The 24,222-nt window shown below is 39.1% G+C and overlaps 1 protein-coding gene across 8 annotated transcripts in view; it reads right to left on the bottom strand.

Annotated features, from left to right (window-relative positions):
• Positions 1 to 23,695, bottom strand: part of clasp2 (cytoplasmic linker associated protein 2) — a 332,562-nt gene extending 308,867 nt beyond the window's left edge. For all 8 annotated transcript variants that reach the window (XM_060822878.1, XM_060822864.1, XM_060822868.1 and 5 more), the window contains exons 1-6: positions 23,110 to 23,695; positions 16,906 to 16,984; positions 9,449 to 9,552; positions 7,314 to 7,405; positions 5,554 to 5,629; positions 2,888 to 2,985 (exon numbers count right to left, since the gene is read on the bottom strand). In XM_060822878.1, coding sequence (XP_060678861.1) covers positions 2,888 to 2,985; positions 5,554 to 5,629; positions 7,314 to 7,405; positions 9,449 to 9,552; positions 16,906 to 16,984; positions 23,110 to 23,310 — 650 coding nt within the window. In that variant the 5' untranslated portion in view covers positions 23,311 to 23,695. The remainder of the gene's footprint in view (positions 1 to 2,887; positions 2,986 to 5,553; positions 5,630 to 7,313; positions 7,406 to 9,448; positions 9,553 to 16,905; positions 16,985 to 23,109) is intronic.
• Positions 23,696 to 24,222: the final 527 nt, after the last annotated feature.

Raw genomic sequence — 24,222 nt, forward strand, 5'->3', positions numbered from 1 at the left:
TGTTGCCAAAAACATGTTTCTGCAAGTGTGAAGCTTGACATTAATCAGAAAAAGAACAACCAAATGACTTGTCTGCAAGCAGTCAATGAGGACCAGGCAGGCAATACAGGAGAACACAGGAGCCTTGAGGAAATCTTGCTCTTCAAGTGGTACTGGTGACAGCAATGGTGCCTCTGGGGATTGCAATTGAACCACGTCCCTAGAGAAGCAAGAAGTGGACCTCAAGACAGACAGTTGACAACATCTAAAATGCAGGTGAGAGGAGGCAGAGGCTCTCGAAGGGATTTTGAGAAAAGTATGATATCACAAGACATGCAGTTGATTAGTTGATGAGTCTTTCCCTGTTTAATTTTCAAAATTCAGGTAATACTGGGAGAGGTGGTGCTGTATTTGCACTGTCTCAGCAGTGACAGTTGGATTAGCAATCTGGAAACCCAGGTTAATTGTCCTGGGGCCCTGGGTTTGAATACTACTATGGCAGATGAAGAAATCTGAATTCAATAAAACCTGGAATTTGAAAAAAAGCAAGTGACCATGTAAGCAACAACTACCGTTAATCATCATATAAATCCATCTGGTTCTCAAATGCCCTTTAGGGAAGGAAATCTTCCATCTTTACCTGGTCTGGCCTCCAGATCCACAGCAAAATCAGTGACTCTTAACTGCTCTCTAGATAACTATGGACGGGTAATAAATGCTGGCTCAGCCAGTGATGCCAGAATTCCATGAAATAATTTTTTTAAAAAAGTATAATTGCAAGGTTTTACTGATAAAAGGAGGCTTAGTAATTAGCAGCAAAGCTTAATAGATGAGTTAGAAAAATTGGAACAGGAGTAGGTCATCCAGATGGTTGAGCCTGCTTCATCAATTAAGATGGTAGTGGTAGGTGCCTTTTACCCACTCCATCCCTCTGACCTTTGCACCTTTGATAATCAACATCTATTGACTTCTATTTTTAAAATGCACAAAGAATGATTTTCCATAGACTGTTGGGGTATAAAATTCCAAATATTCACCACTGTCAGCCCCTCAAATTATTCAGTATTTTTGGAATGCTATTACTGTACTCTACTCTGAAGATGGATGCAAAATACTTATTCAACTCCTGACTTCCTAGCTTACCATACATATTTTACCTGCCTCATTCTTTCAGGGATCTATATTCGCTTTGCCTTCTCTTCTGTTTTATGTTTAAATAAGCTCTTATTGCCCATTTCAATATTGCATATCAGTTTGACCTCATTGTTTATTTTCTCCCTTTTTATTTCATTTCTTTTTGGTTGTCTTTTATTGGCCTTTAAAACTAATCTAATCCTTACCACTAATCTTTACATATTGAAAAAACAAACATACTATTGTTATCTACATTTGTTAACCATTGTCAATTTATTCCCTTCCTATAGCCTTTCTTCCTCATTAATGATATTTCTTTGCTGCGAGTCATGACTAGCTTTTTAAATATCTGCCATTTATTCCTCAAATGTCATTCCTACTAAACTGGTTTCCCAGTCCACTGCACCAAGTCTACTCTCGTCTAAATTTAATTATCTTTATTTAACATTAGCACACTTGCTCTGACCAAGTTTCACTAAAAATAAATGCTCAAATTACCATATTATGGTCACTTCTCTTTGGAAGATCTTTTACTCAGATAATTTATTAAACCTGCTTCATTACACAACACCAATTCCAAAATAACCTGAACACAGGTTAGATCCATAGCATACTATTCGAGGAAATGCCTGGTACTCAGTTTTTCCTCAGTTACCTTTGATTTTCCCAACCAACACTTGCACTCACTGTGTGCAAGCTTCACCCAAAAATTCTGGTCAGTGTCATGTCAATACATCACCTTGCTGTCAAACACATTTGTCCTAAGTTACTGTAGTGTCCAGTGAAGCCCAATGCAAGGAAGAGAGAGATTGTGCCCCATCTTCCAATTTGTACGTTAAAGCTTTCTACACTAAACAATGAGTTCAACTTCAAATTTGGCCCTCCATTTTAACTTTTATTTTCCCTCCTGTATCCATATAATGTTTTCAATGCTTTGGCTTTCAGCCAGTGCTGACTTTTATTCTGCTATTAATACAGAAGAACCTCGATCATCCAAACAAGATGGGTGGGCACGATTTCATTCAGATAATTGATTATTTGTTTAATCGATTCAATGCCTTTGCTCAGGGATTTGGAGTTTTCTATTAAGTCTGCTCCCTGTTCAGACTAGGCAGCAGCACAGCATGCATGAGTTCCCCCCCGCCCATCCAACCCCACCTTTGCCTGCAACGTTCCCACCCCCCCGCTCCCCTCTCTGGGGCAGCTGGACTGGACACCAGCAACAAAACTGCTGCTGCTAATGCCTTTTGGGTGGGGAGTCTCCAAATAGCATGCACACAGAATGTTTTACTGCAATGTTTGGACAGGTTCCACCTTTGTCCTGTACAGAAGAATGTTAGAGAGATTATCTAAGGAAGTTGGGGGGGGGGGGGGCGCGGTTTTTAGGGTAGACACCGGTGTAGAACTCCAGGGAAAGTGCAGAGAGCGAGATCGTTGGACACACATCTTTAACGTAATGTTTCTGTCGGGACCTTGGAGATCTCCTTCCGATAATCCGATTGTCCGAATACCAATTATCCGAAAATCAAGGTTCTCCTGTACATCGTCCAATTCAACCAGATATTAATACTTTGCATTTTTAAAAAAAAAATGCATGCATCACCAACTGATAAACAGATCAAACATTTAGGAGTTTATACAGCATTAAATTTTCAAAGCTTATAGTAAAACAAATTCATGCTGAGACACTTAAGTTATTAAATTCACTTTCGAACATTCGTGACAAACAGTAATAAAAATATTTGATCATCGTTAGCACATTCAACTAACTGACCTTGCTTGTGGAACTCCCTTCTTGATGAGATCAGCACGTACTTTCTCCCCAACATGACGATAAATTTCGACCATGGAACTCATAGCTGTATCTCTGACCTATGAAGGTGTAATGGAATTCTATTAGTCTATGTTCAACCACACAGACACCGTGGTGCAGGTATCGAACAAGCTGCCAAAGTGGTGGAGGCAGATACAGTTACACATTTAAAAGACATCTTGATGAATATATGAATAGGAAGGGTTTTTAAGAGTGATATTGGCCAAATACTGGCAAATGGGACTAGGTCAGATTGGGATGTCTGGTCAGCACGGACAAATTGGGCTAACATCTATTTCCATGCTGCATGACTGAAAATGCAATGAGGCAAGACTGAGAGGAAGGAAGGAGGTAGAAGAGTTTAAAAAAAAGAAATCTGAAACCACATATAAAGCAATTATATATTGGCATTTTGGCAAATTCGATACAATACATGCAAAGTCAATTACCAGCATTTCATTTTCTACAAATTCATCAGACTTCAGCTGGAATGCAATGACAGCATACCAGCTGGCCCCAGCATTCCTTGAATAGGAATTAAATAAAGCCAGTTCTCTCGATTTCTTTATCGCAATTAAGCGATCTCTGCCACAAAAGCACAATCAGCATGTGCCAAGGACAAAATAATATTGCTACTAATGTTTGAAAAAAATGAAAAGTACACCAATGCACAACATAAGAATACAGTAATAGTTATACTGATCTAAGTTGAGTCAGTGCCTGAATGGAATCACCTCAGGAGATGCATAAACTACGAGAAATAAGCTAACAGATAAAAGGTAACCACAAATGCATTCTATTCACAATGTCATGGTCATTTGTCACAAAAGGTATTACAGAAGTCAATAACAAAAGAATATTTCTGTGATTAAATAATACTTTAGTCAAAAGAACATTTTAAAATATTCATTTGAAACTGGAAAGCAGATTTAAAAAACATATGGCAATTGTCATTCTAACATTGCTTTATAATATCAAAACGGGTTTCAGAAACTGTTGGGAACAAAATAATTCAAACTATGAATTTGTAGCTGAAGTCAGTAACATCAAAGCTAATTGGGGACTCAAATTGTTTGTTAAAGTGAATATTTTTTAAAAAATACAATAATTTTCCATTCAATAAGCTCCTTGTCATTACCACATCTGCAGGAGTTCCTCATTGCAGAGCCAACTTTAACTGCTTCATGAATTGACTTTCTCCATTATTATCTGTTATCCATTCTGATATCTCATTTGGCCTAGCATCAGATGATGTGTTGTAAGGATCTTGAAAAGTTTTGATATATTTCACCACAGTTAAGGGACCATACAAATGCAAACTGTTATTCTTGTTCTTCACAGGCTTGCAAGCTGCACAACAACACTGACACTTACGATATAACAAATACCCAAATGCAAAAGTAACTGGTCGTATCTTTCACTGGCCAATACCACAGAAGATTCATAACGGATTGTGGAACAGTCTAAGTAGCTTAGTTTTCATTAATCATATGCCTATTTATATTAATTATTCTACTTTCCAAAATAAATTCAATTGAAGTGGCATGATCATTAACAGAACATTTTCATACAGTTGGTATTGGTACAGACTAAATCAGTGGCTTTGGATGAAATATTTATTTAGTAGTATAATCTCTGTACTGCAATTTCAGGCAATTCAAATGTATAAAATATCATATTCACAACTCATCTGCCTGGTACAATATATGCAATGGTGCATTATCAGTATCTACTGCAACTTGACAAACCATTGGTGTCAACATAGTCAGACATTGTCAAAGGCATCATCTTACTCAGGTTCTAAGTTTGTTCGTTGAGCTCGAAGGTTTGTTTTCAGACATTTTGTCACCATGCTCAGTAACATCAGCGAGCCTCCAGTGAAGCCCTTGTGTTCTGTCCCTTTCCTGTTTGTGTCTTAGTCTTAAGATGGGTGATATCATTTCTGGCCCTTTTTCTCAGAGTTTGTTAAAGGGTCCAAATTGGTGTTTATTGATGAGTTCTGGTTGGAATGCCAGACCTCCAGAAATTTCCACGATGGTCTCTGTTTAGCCTGTCCAAGAATGGATGCATTGTCCAAGTCGAAGTGGTATCCTTCTTTGTCTGTACGTAAGGATACTAGCAATAGTGGGCATGTCTTTTGGTGGCCAGTTCATGGATCCTGGTGGCAAGCATTCTGCCACACTGTCTGATACAGTCTTGCATGGTGTTTTTTTAAAATGACATTCATTTTGCTGGTTGTTTGTATAGGGACCTTTTAGGTTCATCAGCTGCTGTTTGTGTGTTCATAGGTTTGTGGGCTATGATGTTGTCCCATTTACCAATCTCAAAATGAATCAGAAATGATATCACCCACCCTAAAAAGGCCAAGACACAAACAAAGTCAGCGCTTCACCAGAAGCTCACTGATGTTACGTAGCATGGTGATGAAACGTCTGAAAAACAAACTTTCCAACTCAGCAAGCAAACTCACAACCTGAACCACGTCTTCTCAAAATCACTTTTTTTAAAAAAGATAGATATGTTAAAAATTGTTGCACAACAATTACACAACTCCATTACACTGTATTTTTTGCTATCATATTCACTTTGTTTGATCCTGAAAACTGTTGATAAAATCATAAACATACCTGACTATTTGGATCCCCAAGTAGGTTGCATATGTGTGGTACTATTTTGCTTAGTGTTAATGGCTGTGCTCCATAACTGCAAAAATAAAAATCATTTATTTAAACTCACTGTCTTGCAGTAGCTCATAAAAACTAAACATGCAGAATGCATCAACGCTTTCAATCCATTTCATTAGAAAAATGCATCAGCGACATTAAAATGCAAATAAAGACGGCACGTGTTTCAACTAAGAGACACTGAATCTGAATATTGCTGAAATATACACATTTTGTGTAAGCTTTTCCTTGCACTCAAGACAATTTGCAAAAGACACCAAATTAAAGTGAAAACATCTATACTGTATGCAAAGAAAGCGCAGATTGATTAGCAATGGGACTCTGATGATTAGTAGAGTGTGTCTTGGAGAATGCATCAGTGATAACTGCCAAAATTCATTCAGATATTATATCAAGTCAGTTGACTTTCATTGGTCAAGACATTACAATGATAAACAAACCAGAGAATACAAGCTATATTGTGGAGTTGAAACAGTCAACATACGTACAACTTTCACTCTGATTGAAAAGAACAGGGCCCTGTATACTAATAAATAGCTTCCAGTACACACAAGCCACACTGCAAGTCCAACCAACAATCCTACAATCGCCATCAATGTAATACATTGCACAATAAGGATTATATTGCACATAGCGGAAATATAGAAGGAGTAACAGGTTAAGTAAGCGACATTCTATCAGACATTTCTCATGGAACCCAAGGATTTTCCACAAACTACAGTACATGCAATGTGCCAATCAATTTGATTGTCAATTGGGTTCACTTGCATCTTCAGGAACTCTTATTTAAATTAAGAGTTTCATTCTTTATAAACAGAAATAACCTGGAGACCCACCTGAACATTTTTCAGTTTAATAAGATAGCTAACAGCCAATCTTCGTTCATTTTTCAAGGCAAGACTTGACCAGAGTCAAGTTATCTGGCTTAAAGTTTATACTAAGCTCAATAGTAAACAGTCAGGCATCACTAACTTTGTCGTATCAATGACTCTACCAAATACTAGCCAATAAATGAACTCTTGTCGCATACAATAGAAATGTTATTTTCTGTTTACTTAGGTATTTTAACAAATTGTTCAGATAACTGCAAAAGGAAAGGCTTCAACACAAGTGCCTTTTTCCAGTAATATCAAGGTCTGTCCTACCAAAAATGACGAATTTGCCACCATATGGATATAATTTTAAAACTTAGCTTTCTTCAGTACATGGTAGCAGTTTACTTCCAAAAGTAAACTTTTGCGATCCAAAATTATCTGAAATTAAACTAAACTAATAAGAATCTTTAATCCTGAACTTTGAGGTGAAGTAAAAAAAAGAGAGCAACAGAAATTTGACACAGTCATAATGAGCAGATTAAATCTGTAAACTTCATGGAAAATTCACAATTGATTACTTCCTCACAGAAAGGATACTGCATTGATGAAGTAAAAATAAAAATAAAACACAAAAGTCAACCATGACTAGTTTCAAAAGTTCAATATCAAAGTGGCACTGCAACTCACAATTTTGTCACATGTAACATTGTTTACTATCAGAAATTTTCCAGTCACTAGGAAACAAGTTCCATTTTCAACATGCAAAGGGCTCTAAGTGATCTTTGTTGAGATTCAACAGCAGACTCAGACTGTGAATTAACAGTACTGTGAAACATTGAGAATAAGTTATATTATATTAGCAAGTAACATAGTTGAACCAAAACTTACGTGCTTAGTGTAGTGATGAGGCAGAGGCAGACTCCTTCACGTGTCCGAAAGTTCTTGTGTTTAAATCCTGAAGTTAATCGTTCCCAAGCATACTGAAAAGAAAATTTACTTAATTTATGCAGAAGCCATCTCAAAATGTTAATCAAGATGTGATCTCTGCTCCAATAGGCAGACCAAAGTCAGATCAAGTGATCGTGCTTGATATAATTTTTCACAGAAAACAATAACAAGAAATTAAAATTTTATTTATTTAGAAAATAATAGCTGGAAGATTTACATAACAAGATGTCAATGCTTTAAGATGTTTACTGAAACAAAAGATTAAAGACTCAACTAGCTAGATGTTTGGTAGGTAGCTTATATTTTAAACCACACAACATAACAGGTCTCCTTTTTCCTTTCAGCACAACCAAAATATTACAAAAGGACAATGCACCATATCTGTATTAAACATTCAATTCTCCTGAATCCATTTTGAAGTGATGCTTAAATCCTGAGAGTTTACTTTTCTTTTCCCCTCTCAGCCTGGTAACTTCTGACACCAGAGTTGACCTTGGCGGAGAGAATATTACTGGAGACTTGCACCGAAGCACAATCACAGCAAAACTTCCTACCTCATTTTACTTGCACAAAAACACAACATTTTTTGATTGGAGTGAGGTTCCACATGCATTTCAGTAAACTGAGACATTTAGCCTCCTTGGCACTTTAAACCCCAACTACCATCACACCAACACCCACCAATCACTAACCCCCAAATGCCCACACCCTCACCGATAAACTGAGTTTTCAGTGATATCTTCAAAGCCTATTTCTAGAGCAACATTAATCATATGGGCCTTGAGTACAGGTAAAAGTGATGATTTGGTTTTCAAGAGGTTTGTTTTATCTTATTTATTTGTGGGATGAGGACATCACAAGCAATAGCAGCATTATTGCCCATCCCCGATTGCCAAGGAGGCAGTTAAAAAAGTCAACCAGTTGAAGGCCTGACCAAGTAGGTATGGCAATTTTCTTCCCTAAAGGATATTAGCAAATCAGATGGGTTTTTCCAACAATCAAAGATGGCCATCATTAGACTCCAGACTTTTTTTTAAAAAAAATTTAAATTCCAGATTTTTATTTTTATTTTATTTAATTTCCACTGTCTGCTATGGCAGGATTTGAACCCAATTCACTGAATATTACCTCTTTCTCTAGGTTAATAGTTTGAGAATAATACCACTCAGCCATTGCATCTCCTGTTTATACTGGAGCTAAATGGACAATATGAAATATAACATTTACAACCTGTCTCAACATTTTTCTGAAACATTAGAGACACTGTCTTACCAGTTTAAGCAAAAAGCTGCTGTTTGTCTCCAAGCACAAGCACCTCACACCTTCTTTTAAGTGCAAGGATCTGGGCCCCCTTTAACCTCCAAAAAATTCAAATCAATTTCATTAGATATGACCTCTCCTTAACAAAACCATGCTGACTTTTCTTGATTAATCCCGGCCTCTCCAATTCAGTCCCTCAGATTTGCTTCTAACAGTTTCCCCATCACTGAGGTCAGACCAATTGGCTTGTACATTCCTGGTTTATCCATTCTTGAATAATGTGCCACATAGGCTGTTCTCCAATTCTCTGGCACCTCTTGTGCAGCCAGAGAGGAACTCAGTTATTGGCATTGCCATGCTATTTCCTTCCTGCCTCACTCAAGTATTGAATATATTTCGTCTGGCCCCAGATATTTATCTCTTTGTAAGCTTGCCAAGCCACTCAACCTCCTCTCTATTTGAGCTAATTTTAAAAATTACATCAAAGCTCTTCTCCCCAATTTTTATACATACATCATCCTCAATTTTTCTCTATTGTAGGCTTTGACAACTATGACTACCTGGGCAATGATTAACATCAATCATTGATAAGTTGCAGAGAAGGTTTTGATCCACTAAGACATGTTGTAAAACTTGCCTGTCTCAGAACTTCTCATTACAGTGCTTGTTTGAAAAAAAAACTGGAATTCTAACAGATCACAGAAAAGGCTTCAATAATCTGCATAATTTTCATCAGAATGTGAAAATATTTTAGAACCTGAAGTAAAAGTTACTACTCCAATGTTTAACAATAGCGCAAAACCCAAGAAACATACCTGGGGTGATACAGCCTGATCCATTATTCTGATAAGAAGATTTTGTGTTTGCTCTCTGACTTGATCTTTGTTATCACCTAAACGATCTACAAGTGCTGGAACCACTGTGGGAAATAATGCAAGCATGAATAACCAATCTTTGCAGATGTTACAAATATGGCAGCATTCTCTTTATTTAGATTTACATTTTCACACAGATCTTAAGCAAAATGTAAGAATTCAAGGTCTTAAAAGCTACACACTTACAACTGACAAACCAAACAAAACTAAACGTTGAAAAGCTAGAAGATTACTATTAAAATTATTGATAGCTGTTGAAATGGTACTTGCTTCTTCAAGTGTTAACCCCATTAAGGTGCCATGGCTTGGGATTGTTACTAACAAAGTGTATTTATGTTATATTCCATTAGAATTTACATTATTTGTAATGAATAGTTCTTGTCCAATACATGATCCTGGTCAGTGTTTTTCGTCAACCTGATGCAATCACACATGTAAGACAGGGACTCTGCATGGTTCCATTAACCTTTGTGGTGATCCCAAGAGCAATGGGGTTTGAGAATCAGTGCGCCCAAGTGCATCACAACAATAGCTTGATGATCAGACAGCAATGGTCTTTGACTTATCAGTAAAATCATGAAACAAGTTGCACTGTGCTGGATACACCCAATTGTCGGGAAAGGGGGCAGCACTCTCAAACAAACAACAGTAAAACATTTGACTTACAAAAATTGGGTGACCATACAGGGAAAAGAAACGCAACAATATATTTTGGGTACTTTAGAAACAACTGAAAACAAAAAGAATCACATCCAAGTCAGCCTATATTTCAGTTGTTAAGAGAGTGGTGTTAATAAAGGCAAGATCATGGGTTGAATCCACATATTGACCATATCTTCAAGCTTTCATCAACAACTGAAACGTTCCACGCTTTTAGGGCAACGTGGTGACTCAGTCGTTAGCACTGCTGCCTCACAGCATCAGGGACCCAGGTTCAATTCTACTCGATGTGGAGTTTGCACATCGTGTCAGTGTCTGCATGGGTTTCCTCCCACAGTCCAAAGATGTGCAAGATAGATTGATTAGCCATGCTAAATTACCCATAGCATTCAGGGATGTGTGGATCAGCCATAGGAAATGCAGGGTTACTGGGGGAGGTAGGGTGCTCTTCAGAGAGTCAGTGTGGACTTGTTGGGCTGAATGGCCTGTTTCTACATGATCGGGATTCTATGAATTCACCTAACAAGAGGAATGGCAGAAGCATCTCTGAAAAGTTGCAAACTCCCCTTTGATATGGTACAATTTTTTACTTCAGCTAAGCTCTGGAGGACCACATGAATTTACTTGAGACAGACTTGCCTAACCTTGCAAAAAAAAATTACGTTAATTGGACTGTTACGTAGTACATGTAGGAGAAAAGAAATAGAATTTAATGAAGTAACGTGAAGGACACTCCTCTATGGCAATGCAGGTATCAGTACCTATGAATTAATAATTTACTGCATATAGTTCATGCTTTTGCAAATCCATATTATGAATCATATTCAAGATATATGCATATTACAAATCACAAAATGTAGAGTAGAAAGCAATGGCATGCTCAGCATGCAACCAGCATTCATATGCTGTACATGTGAGCCAAAGGACAGGTACATAAAACATGAACAAAAGTCAAAAATACAAGGAGAAAATCTAAAGCATACAGACATAGGTGATGTGTTAATAACACATGAATCCAATTTGAACTAAGTTTACACACAAAATGTCAATGTTGCATATTCTGTAGTTTTACCTTTCAACAACGATTTAAGAAATTCTGCTGCAAAATCATAAAAACACTGGATGGCAATGACATGAGAAAAAGGAGCATCGGAGGCAAAAGTAATCAATTTAATCTGGGTACCCCAGTTAGTACTTACAGCAGTAACCAAAATCTCTTGATACCAGCAAGATTCCTCAGTGTTTCCATCTTATAATGGTTGGGGAAGTGGCGAATACTTCGACTGCTGGGTTTTTTTTGACTAGGCTTGTAATCACAAAATTATTTTTGTTCAAATCACAAAATCAGAATTTTTTTAAAGCACCAGATTTTTGTGCTTCATAGCAAATCTGGACAAGAACAAAGCAAGTGAGATTCTCGGTTCATTCCATCTTCTTAGACTTGAAAGAAGATGTGTTCAGAACTCAATCTGTCTTTCTCACACCTAATATTGCATTTTTTCATGTTATCCTCCCTGGTGCCCATTACTCATCATTAAAACTAATATGGACTTTTTTCTACACTGGCTTATGACTAACTAGAGGGCAAAGATTTAAAAGAGACCTAAAGGGGCAACTTTTTCGCACAGAGGGCAGTAGGTGTATGGACTGACATGCCAAAGGAAGGTGTGTTTCCAGCTACATTCTCATACTGGAAACTTTCAAGTACAGAACTGAGGCTTTTGAGATAGTCATAAGCACATGTAGAGAGGAAAAAAGAGTCTGTATTAGTTTTAATGATGAGTAATGGGGCAACACTGAACCAACAGAGAGAGTATAACATGAAAAATTTCAATATTAGGCATGAGAAAGACAGACTGATGAGTTCTGAAACTTGAAAGGGTTCAGAAAATATTTACAAGAATGTTGTCAGGGTTGGAGGATTTAAGCTACAGGGAGAGGTTGAATAGGCTAGGACTCTTTCCCCTGGAGCTTCAAGGCTGAGGGGTGACCTTACAGAGGTCTATACAATTATGAGGGACGTGGATAGGATAAACAGACAAAGTCTTTTCCCAGGAGTCGGGGAGTACAGAACTAGAGGGCAGAGCTTTAGGATGAGAGGGGAAAGATTTAAAAGAGACCTAAAGGGGCAACTTTTTCACGCAGAGGGCGGTAGGTGCATGGACTGACATGCCAGAGGAAGTGGTGGAGGCTAGTACAACTGCAACATTTAAAAAGCATCTGGATGAATAGGAAGGGTTTGGAGGATGCTCACAGGTGGGTACTAGATTGGGCTGGGATATCTGGTCGGCATGGACGTGTTGGACCGAAGCGGCTGTTTCCGTGCTGTACACCTATGCCTCTATGATAACCGGAACCAGATTTCAATCATAAAAGACTGGGAAGAACACTATGGATAAAACCATAGATGAACAATGAGGCCTGCTCAAAAGGGAAAAAACTGGCACGATACATAGCTTGTGCATAACATAATGGCATGAGCTCGCAGGTCTGGCGTAACAGAAAAATGACGATCATGGGTAATAGGGTCCCTATAAAAGGCATATACAGGTGATAACATAATTTAAAATAAGTAAACAGCAGCCTTGGCAAATAATTATAACAATCAGAAATAAAATCAAAGGGAGCAACTAACAGATTTTGCACATTGTTAAAACAAGGTGCAATCAGACTTAATTTTAACAAATCTTCAGAATGCACAGGCTATCAGCTACAGCAGAATCAATACGTTACAACGTGCAATCCTTTGGCCGGGCATATCTTGAACTCAATCACTACCATCAAGCAGAAGAAAGAGTATTTTGAGTAACTAAATGCCAGCATTAATAAATTAGTTAACTACTGAAATAAAGTTGAAAAAATAAAACTTTTAAATTCTGCCCACAGAACCTCCTGGAGAATTTTTCCTCAGAGATGCAGCCAGAGAGGACACTGCCCATGGGCTGTTGCTCTATGGGGTCTGGACTGCCTGCTGGGGCTGGCACTTGTCCCTAACCAAGCTGTGGTCACTGCCTGGTGTCATCTTTTGGAGGGTACACAGTGTCTCTTCTTGCTGGCCAACATAGCGTCCACTATCTGCTCAGGTCACTATTCAGTGGGACCTTCTTCACCTTCCTCTTGGGCAACAGTTGGTCTATGTGATTTTTAGTTTTCTTTCTCTGTGGAACATTATCAGAACTGCAGATTCATGCAGGAAATGGTGTGCTGCCCCAGTGGAATAAAAGGATGCTACGTTTAGTCCAGTGTAGATGAGTCCTGGGGCTGATGTTAGCCTCTCAATGGGGATACTGTCTCAATGGCAGATGTATCAGTGGCAGTTCCATCATGCTGTGGTGGATGTTCCCTGGTGCACAGCACAGTCAGTGATGCTGTGTGGGTCATGATCCCATGTCAGAAAGCTACGCATGAAGTACAGCCTCAGTGTGAGAGAGAAGTGACACCAAAATGGCATCAATTGATTCAGATACTACAGTAACAAACGTTGAAATGAATATCATGCCACTCAGTCAGGTTTAAGGCCCAGCAACATATCAATATTAAGGTCAAACACTGTCAAATAGGGCCAGTGACCCATTTGTGTCAAGTAAACATGAAGCAGAAATGATGCCTCCTGTCACACCAGGGGAATATAGCAATCTCTTTCACAAATCTGTCCTTGGAGGTGACACCAACTGAAGACAGAAAAGGGAAGAAGGCAATACAGCTTAACTGGGAAGAAATGCTTTTGTAAACATTCAGAGAAAGTTGAACTGATTTCTGAAGTACTGTGTCAGGTATCAAACATGCACTCTTGGTTAGAAACATTTTTTTGCTTATGTAAAGGATGGCAGCTTAATCTTGAGGCAAAGAAAAAAAAACTGACTGTCCACTTAAAATTGCATTGTCTACAGATTTTGGTTTTTGAAGATTTGTTTTTGTTACATTCTTCAGTGTTATAACATTTACTGATCACTTTTTTAAAAAAATCATTCAGGGAGCTTATCCTTGTGCTATTAAATACAGAGGAGGAGAATAAAAGGAAGTGATATTACATCTTTACAAATCATACCATAGTTAGAATACTGTGTTTAGCTCTGGACACTTGAGATGCTAAAGCCCCGGACAGAGCGCAAAGGAAATTTACTAGAATCATACCAGGAGTGAGAGATTTTTAGATACAAGGTGAGAGAAATTGCACATTTTCTATTTGGAGCAGAGAAAATTAAGAGGTGACCCTCTGGAGGTGTGCAAAATTATGAATAATTTTGACAAGGTGAAGAAAAATATTCTGTGTACACCAGTTGGCATGTCAATAACTATTAGTCACAATTTTAAGATCGTCAGCAGAGCTAGGAGTGAGATTGCTGTGATTAGCACTGCTGCCTCACAGCACCAGAGACCCAGGTTCTGTTCCAGCCTTGGGCGAGTGTGGGGGTGGCGTGTGGGGGGGTGGCGTGTGGGGTTTGCCCATTCTCCCAGTGTCTGCGTGGGTTTCCTCTGGGTGCTCTGGGTTCCTCCCACAATCCAAAGACGTGCAGGTTAGGTGAATTGGCCGTGCTAAATTGCCCATAGTGTTCAAGGATGTGTAGATTTGATGCATTAGTCAGGGGTAAATGTAGAGTAATAGAGTTGGGGAATGCGTCTGGGTGGGTTACTCTTCGGGGGGTGGATTTGTTGGGCCGAAGAGCCTGTTTCCATACCGTAGGGTTTCTTCTTATTCTGAAATTTCTTTCCTCAGAATTTGGAATACACTGCCAAGATGAGTGGTGGTGGTGGGTTTCATAGGCAATTTCAGAAAAGAACTGGGTAGGTGTTTGGAAGTGATGAATTGAGGACGACAGAGACAAGACTGGAGAATGGGATTTGCTGTGGAGTTCGTTCCGGAGCCAGTATAGATGTAATAGGTCAAATGATCGCTTTGTCCTGAAAAATTCTATGATTCTACTCGTGTTCTTTTGCTCACATTGTTAGTATTCTTTGAGGAAGTAGCGAGCAAACTAGTCAAACACAGTTTTCCTTTCGTCAAACAACGTTGACTCTGCCGAATTGTTTTACGATTTTCCTAAGTATCCTACTATAGAAAGCAGAATCTAAGACTTTGCTGCTACAGATGGCGAGCAAACCAGCCTAGAGTTTCCTGCTTTCTGTGTCCCGCCTTTCCATAATAAAGTGGCCAGGTCACTATTTTTTAATCAAGGGTATTTGGAAAACTAAAACCAATACATCTACTTCTCAGCCTGCAGTTCACTTACCACCACTAGAATCAATATCACTCCTCAAAATAAAAGATGGTAGTTAAAATACTGGAGAGGATGTCAATGGATTAAGACAGAGGTGGTTGTACTTGAAAATGCTAAGTCACCAGGATTGGCTGCGATGGCACTAAAATTATTGAGGAAAAGGGGAGAAATGCTGAAGCATTGACTATAATTTTCAAATACTCCTTGAATACAAGGGCAGTGTCCAAGGACTGAAGATGTGCAATTGTTTTACCTTTTATTCAATGGTGGAAAAAAAACACTTGAGGAAATTTTTATCAACAATAATCCAAAACGAATTTAACAGCCACTTGGTCAAGTATGGAATAATTAAGGAAAGGCATGTATTTAACAGCAAATGGCCTTTAACTCGCTTGAATATTTTGGTGAAGTAACAGAAAGGATTGATTGGAGCAATGCAGTTATGATACACAGAGACTTAGAAAGTTATTTGAGAAAGCACCACAATAGATTGGTCAAGAAAGTCAAAGCTGATTAAAGAATATAGCGTGGTAATGGTAGGTTTCAGTGGGGGAGCACTTTGGGACAAGTGATCATAATTCTATTAGTTTTAAAACAGTGATGGAAAAGGCTAGACTTGATCCGAAAACTTAAAGTTCTAAACTGGAACAAGGCCAATTTTGATATATTAGGCAAGAACTTTCAAAAGTTGAAGGGGGTAGTATTCACAGATAAAGGGACGGCTTCAAAATGAGATTAAAGTCCAGAGGCGGTATGTTCCTGTTAGGATGAAGATCAAGGCTGGTAGGTGTAGGGAATGCTGGGTGACCGGAGAAATGGAGGTTCTGGTCAAGAAACAGAAGGAAGCAAGAATTGAGTGACAAAAGGGATTGAGTGAATACCTAGATGAGTACAAGGGCAGTACAAGTATACTTCAGGAAGTCAAAAAAGGGGGCATGCAATCGCTTTAGCAAATAGAGTTAAGGAGAATCCAAAGAGTTTCTACAAATACATGAAGGACAAATCAGTAACTAGGGAGAGAACAGGGCCACTTAAAGATCAGCAAGACCGCCAATGTGTGGAACCACAGGAGACAGGGAGATACTGAGGGTATTTTGCATAAATGTTTTCTGTGAATAAGGATAGGGAAGCTTGGAAATTTGACAAAATAAACAGCAACATCTGGAAAGATGTTAGAGATGACGCTGCTGGATGTCTTAAAACTCAGGTGATGAGAAGTGCTACATGTTGGTTGGGCAGAGATGCACAAAACACTACTCCAAAATCCACAGATGGCATAACACTTGAAAGTACTGTGATCTGCATAAAAGACAGTGATAAACTTAGGATGACTTAGGCTGGTGGAAAGGCAGCCGGTTGGCAGATGCAATTTAATGAATTGTCAACTGAAAAAGTACAAATGGGGAAAAAAATGGTACCAACACCCTTTATCGACTCTTGCAATTGGTTTCTGCACGACAAGCCCTTTGGGATGCTTTTGAAAATAAAATCACAAAGTCAATATGGTGGTTTACTCACCTGTTCCAAAATAGGGCTTAAAGCGATCTTTAATGCGATCCACAAGTGCTGCTATAACATCAAGAGCAAGTAATGTAACCTGCAATTACAAAATAAAAAAAGACCAAGGCTCTGAGTGTATTCTTTTTGGTTTGATACGATAACATTCGTTATTGTTACATTGCACCATACATTTTATTTGATGAAGTAGACTGATGCAACCCACAAGCTTTTATCACCAAGGCAAGTCATTATTAAGATACTGCAAAGTGCAGTTTTCAACCCTAAGTAGATCAACAAACCTTCACCCAGGATCATAGGAAGCCTTAAGGCATTAATTGAAGCCGCAGCAGGAAATAGCTTGGGAAGCACTGACAAACAGACATAATCTCAATTTGCGGGTGACACAAACCTAGGGGAATATGCACAGAGGTTCCAGAATGTTGGATCATAAATTCTGTGCCTTATGGTCTTATACTCCACAACATCTGATGAAGGAGCAGCGCTCCAAAAGCTAGTGCTTCCAAGGAAAGCTATTGGACTATAACCTGGTATTGTGTGATTTTTAACTTGGATCATAAAGGCAAAGAATAATAAGAGTTTATCAGAAAGATGATCATTTCAGATTGTGATCTCCATAAGAACTAAAAGCAAGAGTAGGGAAATCAGCCTCGGCGATATGATCATGGCTAATCTCATCTTGGCCTCAACTCCATTTTCCTGCTCGATCCCCATAACCCCTCAATCCATTATTAATTAAAAAAATCTATTCCCCCAAATGTCCCAAAATCTATCCCACTCCACAAGAAGAAATAATCTTTCAACATTGACTTTAGGATCCTGTCTACCTCAACTAGATTTCCTCATTCTTCTGAACTTCACAAGTACAGACCTAAACCACTCAATCTCTCTCCAGAAGACAAACTTTTCATCTCTGGAATCAAATCCAGTAAATCCTCTCAAAATGCCATCTAATGCAACCACATTCATCCTCAAGTAATGGGACCAAAATTATCCAGTCTCACTTATGCCTTGCACAGTTTCAACAATACTTCCACACTTTTATAGAGTATTCCTTTCTATTCTTTCGACGAAAATAACTTCATTTATCCACATTAAACTTCAACTGCCAAGTTTTGACCCATTCACCTAGCCTATCTGTACCCATTTGTAAACTTATTTTTTCATTGCAACTTACTTTCCCATCTATTTTAGTGTCACCTGTAGTATGGCAATAGTACCTTCTATCTCTACATCCAAGTCATTGTACAGATTGTAAATAGTTGGGACTGGAGTACTGAACCCTGCGGCACTTCACTCCAATCCACTATCCAAGCTGATCAGTCAGTCCATACAAAAGTCATGGAAAGAAACAGGTCATTTATCCTAGCTGATCCTCGTCAGTATCAATTACTTTAAAAGATGTCAAGAAGCAAACTTGAAGAGACTCAGAACACATTACCAGACACTAAGCAATCCTCAACCCTTCTCCCTGGTCATGTTGAAAGCTTTAAGATCTTAGGATAACATTTTCACTCCAAGTGGAGTCATCCCAATGTCAGATTTGTTTAAAGCTGCAGTAGAGACTCCAGATCTGATAAACAAGCTTGAACCACTTGCAAACATTCTCAGCTAGAACTGAGAAGTGTATGATATATCTCAGCCAACTTCACAGATATGAGTCAATTCACTCGATGTGACATCAAAAAAAGAGCTGAAGGCTCAGAATACGGTCAAGGAAATAGAGCCTAACAACATTCCAAGGTACCAAACATTTGTGCTCCAGAACTAGATGTGCCCAAACCAAACTGGGCAAGCACAGCTGCAATATTTATATCTACCCAATCCGTAAAAATGCTCATGTATATGTACTGTTCAAGAATAGCAGGGTAAATCCAACCTTGCTAACTACTGCGATATCAGTTAACTCTCTCACTGGTAAAGTCATGAAGGGTGTCATATATGACATGATCAAGAGATTTGTACTCAGCAATAACCTGCTCACAGTTTGAATTCCATGAGGCATATGTAGTGCCTGAACTCATTACACTTTTGATCAAAACATGGACAAAGCAACTCAACTCCAAAGGGGAGACCCACTGCCTTAGACACAGAGACAGCACTTTACCCATTATGGCATCAAAGAACCTGAGCAAAGGTTCATGCAAATTTCAAACACAGTCATTCAGGAGAATAATCACAGCTTGGTCCTTCATATGGAAATGTGCTGAGATTGTGCACAGAAGAAATATAGTTTTTTGGGTGAAGTCAAATAGGCCGTCTTTTGACTGCCCAGAATGACCAACTGTTCGAGGGATTCCTTTTCTCATGCACGACAATTTCTGTCTTGCAAGGTTCTCTTCAGCAAGCAAGATGAAAAGGTTGACTGCTTCTCCAGCTGGTTTTGGCTTTGGATGGTAGTTTCTAACACAGGTATTGGATGGAACATTAAGCAGTCCAAGACAGGTAAAGTCTTGTATGGGCTCATCTACCTCAGAGGCATTACTGTTACAATCCCAGCTTATGTTATTACAGGATGTCAGATCCCAGACTGAAATCTATACTGATATTATTTTGTTTCTAATTTAATGAGCTGGTCTTTCATAGAAACCCAAGCACACATGCTGCAGATCTGATTTTAAACCATTAAACAGAACAAGTTTATTACACAAAGGTTAAAAAAAGACTAACAAAAATCCAAGCTTATTTACATGTCACAAGTTAAAATATTTCAAAACACAATATTTCATCTATTCCAATAGGATCTCTTTACAGAACTCAAGCCAGTGAGAATTCCTTTCTTGATCACACCTTCGATTTAACTGCAGTTTTCAAATTCTGGTTGCAAGTTTGAAAGCCTTTCCAATGAGTATTTGCATTACTGAGCTCAGACTTTCTCAGCTTCGAATACACCTTCCAGGTTCTAACCTAACATATCTGGTCTGGAATTCTCAAACTTAAATCCCTTGCACTGAGATCACCTATTTGTCAACTGTTCTGAACTAACTCTTTTCTTATGTATCCAGTTTTAACTAAATTCTGTGAACGGAAACAACATGATTTTAACTATAGGTTTATTTCCCTAAGCAAAAGATTCCTGACCCCTTGAAAGCAAGTTAATGCTGTTCACTGACTCCTCTAAAATTCTCCCATTGCAAACCAATCCCTATCACCAATCCTGAAAGCCACTTTTTCATACTCAAGGGAGGAAAAGTAGTGGAAACTGTGACCCTTTTCTAAACTTCACTGGCTAGACTACCAATGGGCAAGACAATTGGTAATTTTGTACTAGTACAAGAACAAAAAACAACAGGGAGAAAGAGTTAAATTGAGTAAATGTAAGTCCATCAACCTCTGAGCAGGGCAAGTGCTTAGAAAGATTTAAGATATAGAATTGTTATGTTACTTTATGGAATTCTTTCACTCTCAATGATCAGTAGACACTGGGATTATTGAATTTTTCCCAAGGTGAAATTGAAAAGTTTTTTTTATTTTCGGTGACCAGGAGGAAAGTGCATTAAGATCACGATCATATCAGTCATGATCACCTGCTTAGTGGAATGGGGTCAAGGGGCCAAACAGTTCATTACTACTCTTATTTTTTAATGTTTTAAATCATCAAATCAGAAAGGATTGGGTTAAGGGTAGCACTTCAGGAGTCTGCATGGACTGGAGCAAGGTATTTTTCACAAGGCTTCATGATAGACTTCTCAGTAAAGCAAAATCCAGGGGATTAGATTCGATTAGATTACTTACAGGCTGTTCGGCCCAACAAGTCCACACTGACTCTCCGAAGAGCAACCCACCCAGACCCATTACCACTTCACCCAACACGATGGGCAGTTTAACATGGCCAATTCATCTAACCTGCATATTTTTGAACTGTGGGAGGAAACTCATGCAGACACAGGGAGAATGTGCGAACTCCACACAGACAGTTGCCTGAGGCGGGATCCAAGCGAAAGTTGGTTCAAAATTGGTGTAGTGGCAGGAAGCAAAGGGCAATAACCATCCAGAGTTTTTGAGAGATGAAGATTGTTTCGTATGAGCCCATACAAGACTTTACCTGTCTTGAACAGCTTAATGTTCCAACCAATAGCTATGTTAGAAACTACCATCCACAAGGCTGAACAGTTGGCAAATAGCATAAAAATTTAAAAATTAAATGATGATTAAGAGATCCCCAAAAAGAGATAAAAATCATCCATGTGTTTCAGAGATAGAAGAAAGCTCAAAGTTGTGGAAGGAATCAATGAACAGATCAAATAGACAGGAAAATGACATATATAATTCAATCGGAAAAAACCCAGAGGTAAACCTCAAGGAGGACAAACATATATGAATACAATCGCATAATTCTGAAAAGGGAGACAGGAACAAAAAAAAAGGACCTACAACTGCATGCCCACAGATACTTGAAGCAAGGAAGCTGTTTTAAAACATTAGTGGAATCTTTTATTAGCCAAGGCATTAAATATAACAACTGGGAGGTTCTGCTCCAATGGTACAAAAACACTAAGCGAGATGACAACTCAAGCATTGCAGGGAATTCTGGTCATCACATTGAAGGAAGGATGTGATGTGATCACATTCAAATGGGTGCACAGGAGATTTAGAGGATACAACCACAACTGTAAAAATTTTAGCTATGAGAAAAGTCTGTATAAGCAGGAATTATTTTCTCTGAAACAAAGAAGCCTGATGGGAAATTTGATGGAGTTGTTTTAGATTAGAGTTCACCTAAGACCCATTTTTCTTCCAAAAATCCAATAACTTGGATCTCTCATTCAAATTAATTGACAAGCTTGAGGGAAATTAAAGAGAAATTCTTTCAACTAGAGAGTAAATCATTTCATACTGATCAACAGCACAGCACGCTGGAGCATTTTATGCACTACATAGCCAAACTATTTAAAGTAACATAAGTAAACAAGTAAGCCTTTAAAACAAAATTAAAGGGACACAAGCTTCGGCAGTTTCACTTTACTTCCCAAAATGTCTTGCATGTTTGGCAAAGTAGACTGATAATTATCAGATGAAAGAATCATTCAAATCGGAAAAAAATACAGTTTACATTGACATTAAAAAAAACTTATTGACGCATTTACGTTGAAATAGCTAGAAGGCAAGTACAAACATCCACTATTAAATACTGTGACTCTTCATTAAGCATACAAACAGCAATTGCCGAACTTGTATGTTAGGAAGACATCGAACATTTTTGCTTTGGTAGATGTAAAAGAGAAAAAAAAATTTCAAAACATCAACTTGGCAGTCAACTACAAGTCTTCGGGTCCTGTTAACGACCAGCTCAAAAAACAAAGCCTGACAAACAACTACAATTTAGCTGCTTGTATCTTTTTAAGTATCGCTTTCCATCGACATGCCGAAACGTATCACTATTTTAACGCTGCAAAACTTCCACAACAATCAACAGTCTGCTTTCTGATGACTTTTCATTGAACTTGCCTGTACAATATTCCATCTAAACACATCAGAAAAAGAAACTCGCTAAAGGGCTGATATTCATTCATGCTGTGAAATAAAATTAACTCACTGTAGTTAAATAAAATTAGTTGACGGCAGAATAAAATTGGTGTCAGAACAGTGGTGCAAATACTGGCAGAATCCCCCAACTCAAGTCACAGTGCAACACTTTGCACGTCACAGGGTACTGCTCCAAACATTTAAGGATACCACCATCAAAAAAGATGTCACAACATTCTGCATGCTACCAGATGCTGCAGCATATCAGGGACACTGACTCGAGGAACTCGAAAGCATTGTAACTTGCCAATTCAACTATAGCAGTGAATCAATTAAAAAAAAACTTTTGTACGTTTCTCTTCCCCATGGATCGCAAATGGATCTTAGTGATGTCAGAGGTCCTTGATGAATTTCAGAGACTGTGCAATCTGCTGACCACATTGGGGAAACGCCTGGCGGCTATTTGCACATTTGTTAAAATGCTCTTCAAGTCAATCTATGGGGACAATTATTCCGACAATGACTACAGATCCCAGACGATGTTCCGCCTACTGCCACAAGTAAGCCCAACCCCAAAACAGCTGAGTTTCTTGCCGGATTCTGTGGCAACGGCCAGAAGGATCTGGGATTCTCCACTACAAGGTGAAGGAAAGGGAGGAGGGACCGGATGATGGCTCGGAGTCGAAAGGGTGAAGGGGAATCACTTCACCAGCCTCACTGGACTCCGCCTTCTCTTACCTTGAAGTTGCTGGAGTTCACCCATCCCGTTAGCTCATCGACGATATCGTCCAGCATCCGCTTTTGGTCATGATCCACGTCCGTTGATCTCCTGGGGTCACCCAAGTAATCGATCAGCTCCTGGCCCACTTGCAGCCGTCGACTAACATCCCTTTGAGCCACCTGCTCCGAGAAATACTCCAAGCTGCATTCAGGCTCCATATCTGAACAGGGCCGGAGGCTCTCACAAAGTTACAATCGGCAATCTCTTTCCTCCTCTCCCTGTCTGAACTTCAGGTGACGCACTGTACACCTCCCTGCAGGCTCAGAAGGGATTACACGGGAGTTGGCTGCTGTTATCCACCCTTGACAGATCTCGGTCGAGTGGTCAGCCCTTCGCCCTGGTCCCAGGCCTTTTACTCCTCACTCCTTCCACTCTTTTCACCCCCGCTCTTCCGTTAAGCGACTGAAGTCGCAGCAGTCCCTCGTGGCACGGGAAATCATCTAACCCCTCCCTACCCTTGCAACTCCCCCCTCTCAACTTCGTAATTCGTCCCTAAAACGAACTATAAATAAAGAGGGGCGCGTACCGCACTAGCAATTGTCGAGTCCCTACGCCCACCCCCCATGGCAACAGGCCCATCCCCACATCCGCCCTGTTCACCCACCTCACGCAGCGGCGCATACGCACGCGCGCCGGGGGGACCGCTCCTGACGCAGCAATCGGCTCCCGCTGCTCGCGTGCTCGAGCTCGCGGATGCTTCCCGTTTGAAAAAATCAAAGGGAGAAGCGGCTCGTGGCGGCATCCTATTTAACGACGAGCTCTCCGGCACACGGCCAATAAATGGCATTTACAAACCGGCCATTATTGTTCTTCAAGTTATCGATATTGAATCGGGAAGTTTTTTTTAACGCAGGTACCAGCTGAACACTAAGTAAGAATGTTAGTTTTGTTGTTCCCAGAAGTTTGAAATAATGATTCTTTCTAAACTTTTATGCTAGAGTTTCATCGAATAAAATTCTCCACTCACCCTACATAATACTGACTGACGCAGTGATGATGTGATATGCTCGGTTATTTGCATATATCAACGAGTATATCTTCTTTAATATTTAATAATGAGATAGCATTCC

This window comes from Hemiscyllium ocellatum, chromosome 4, assembly GCF_020745735.1.
Source record: "Hemiscyllium ocellatum isolate sHemOce1 chromosome 4, sHemOce1.pat.X.cur, whole genome shotgun sequence".
Lineage (NCBI taxonomy): Eukaryota > Metazoa > Chordata > Chondrichthyes > Orectolobiformes > Hemiscylliidae > Hemiscyllium > Hemiscyllium ocellatum.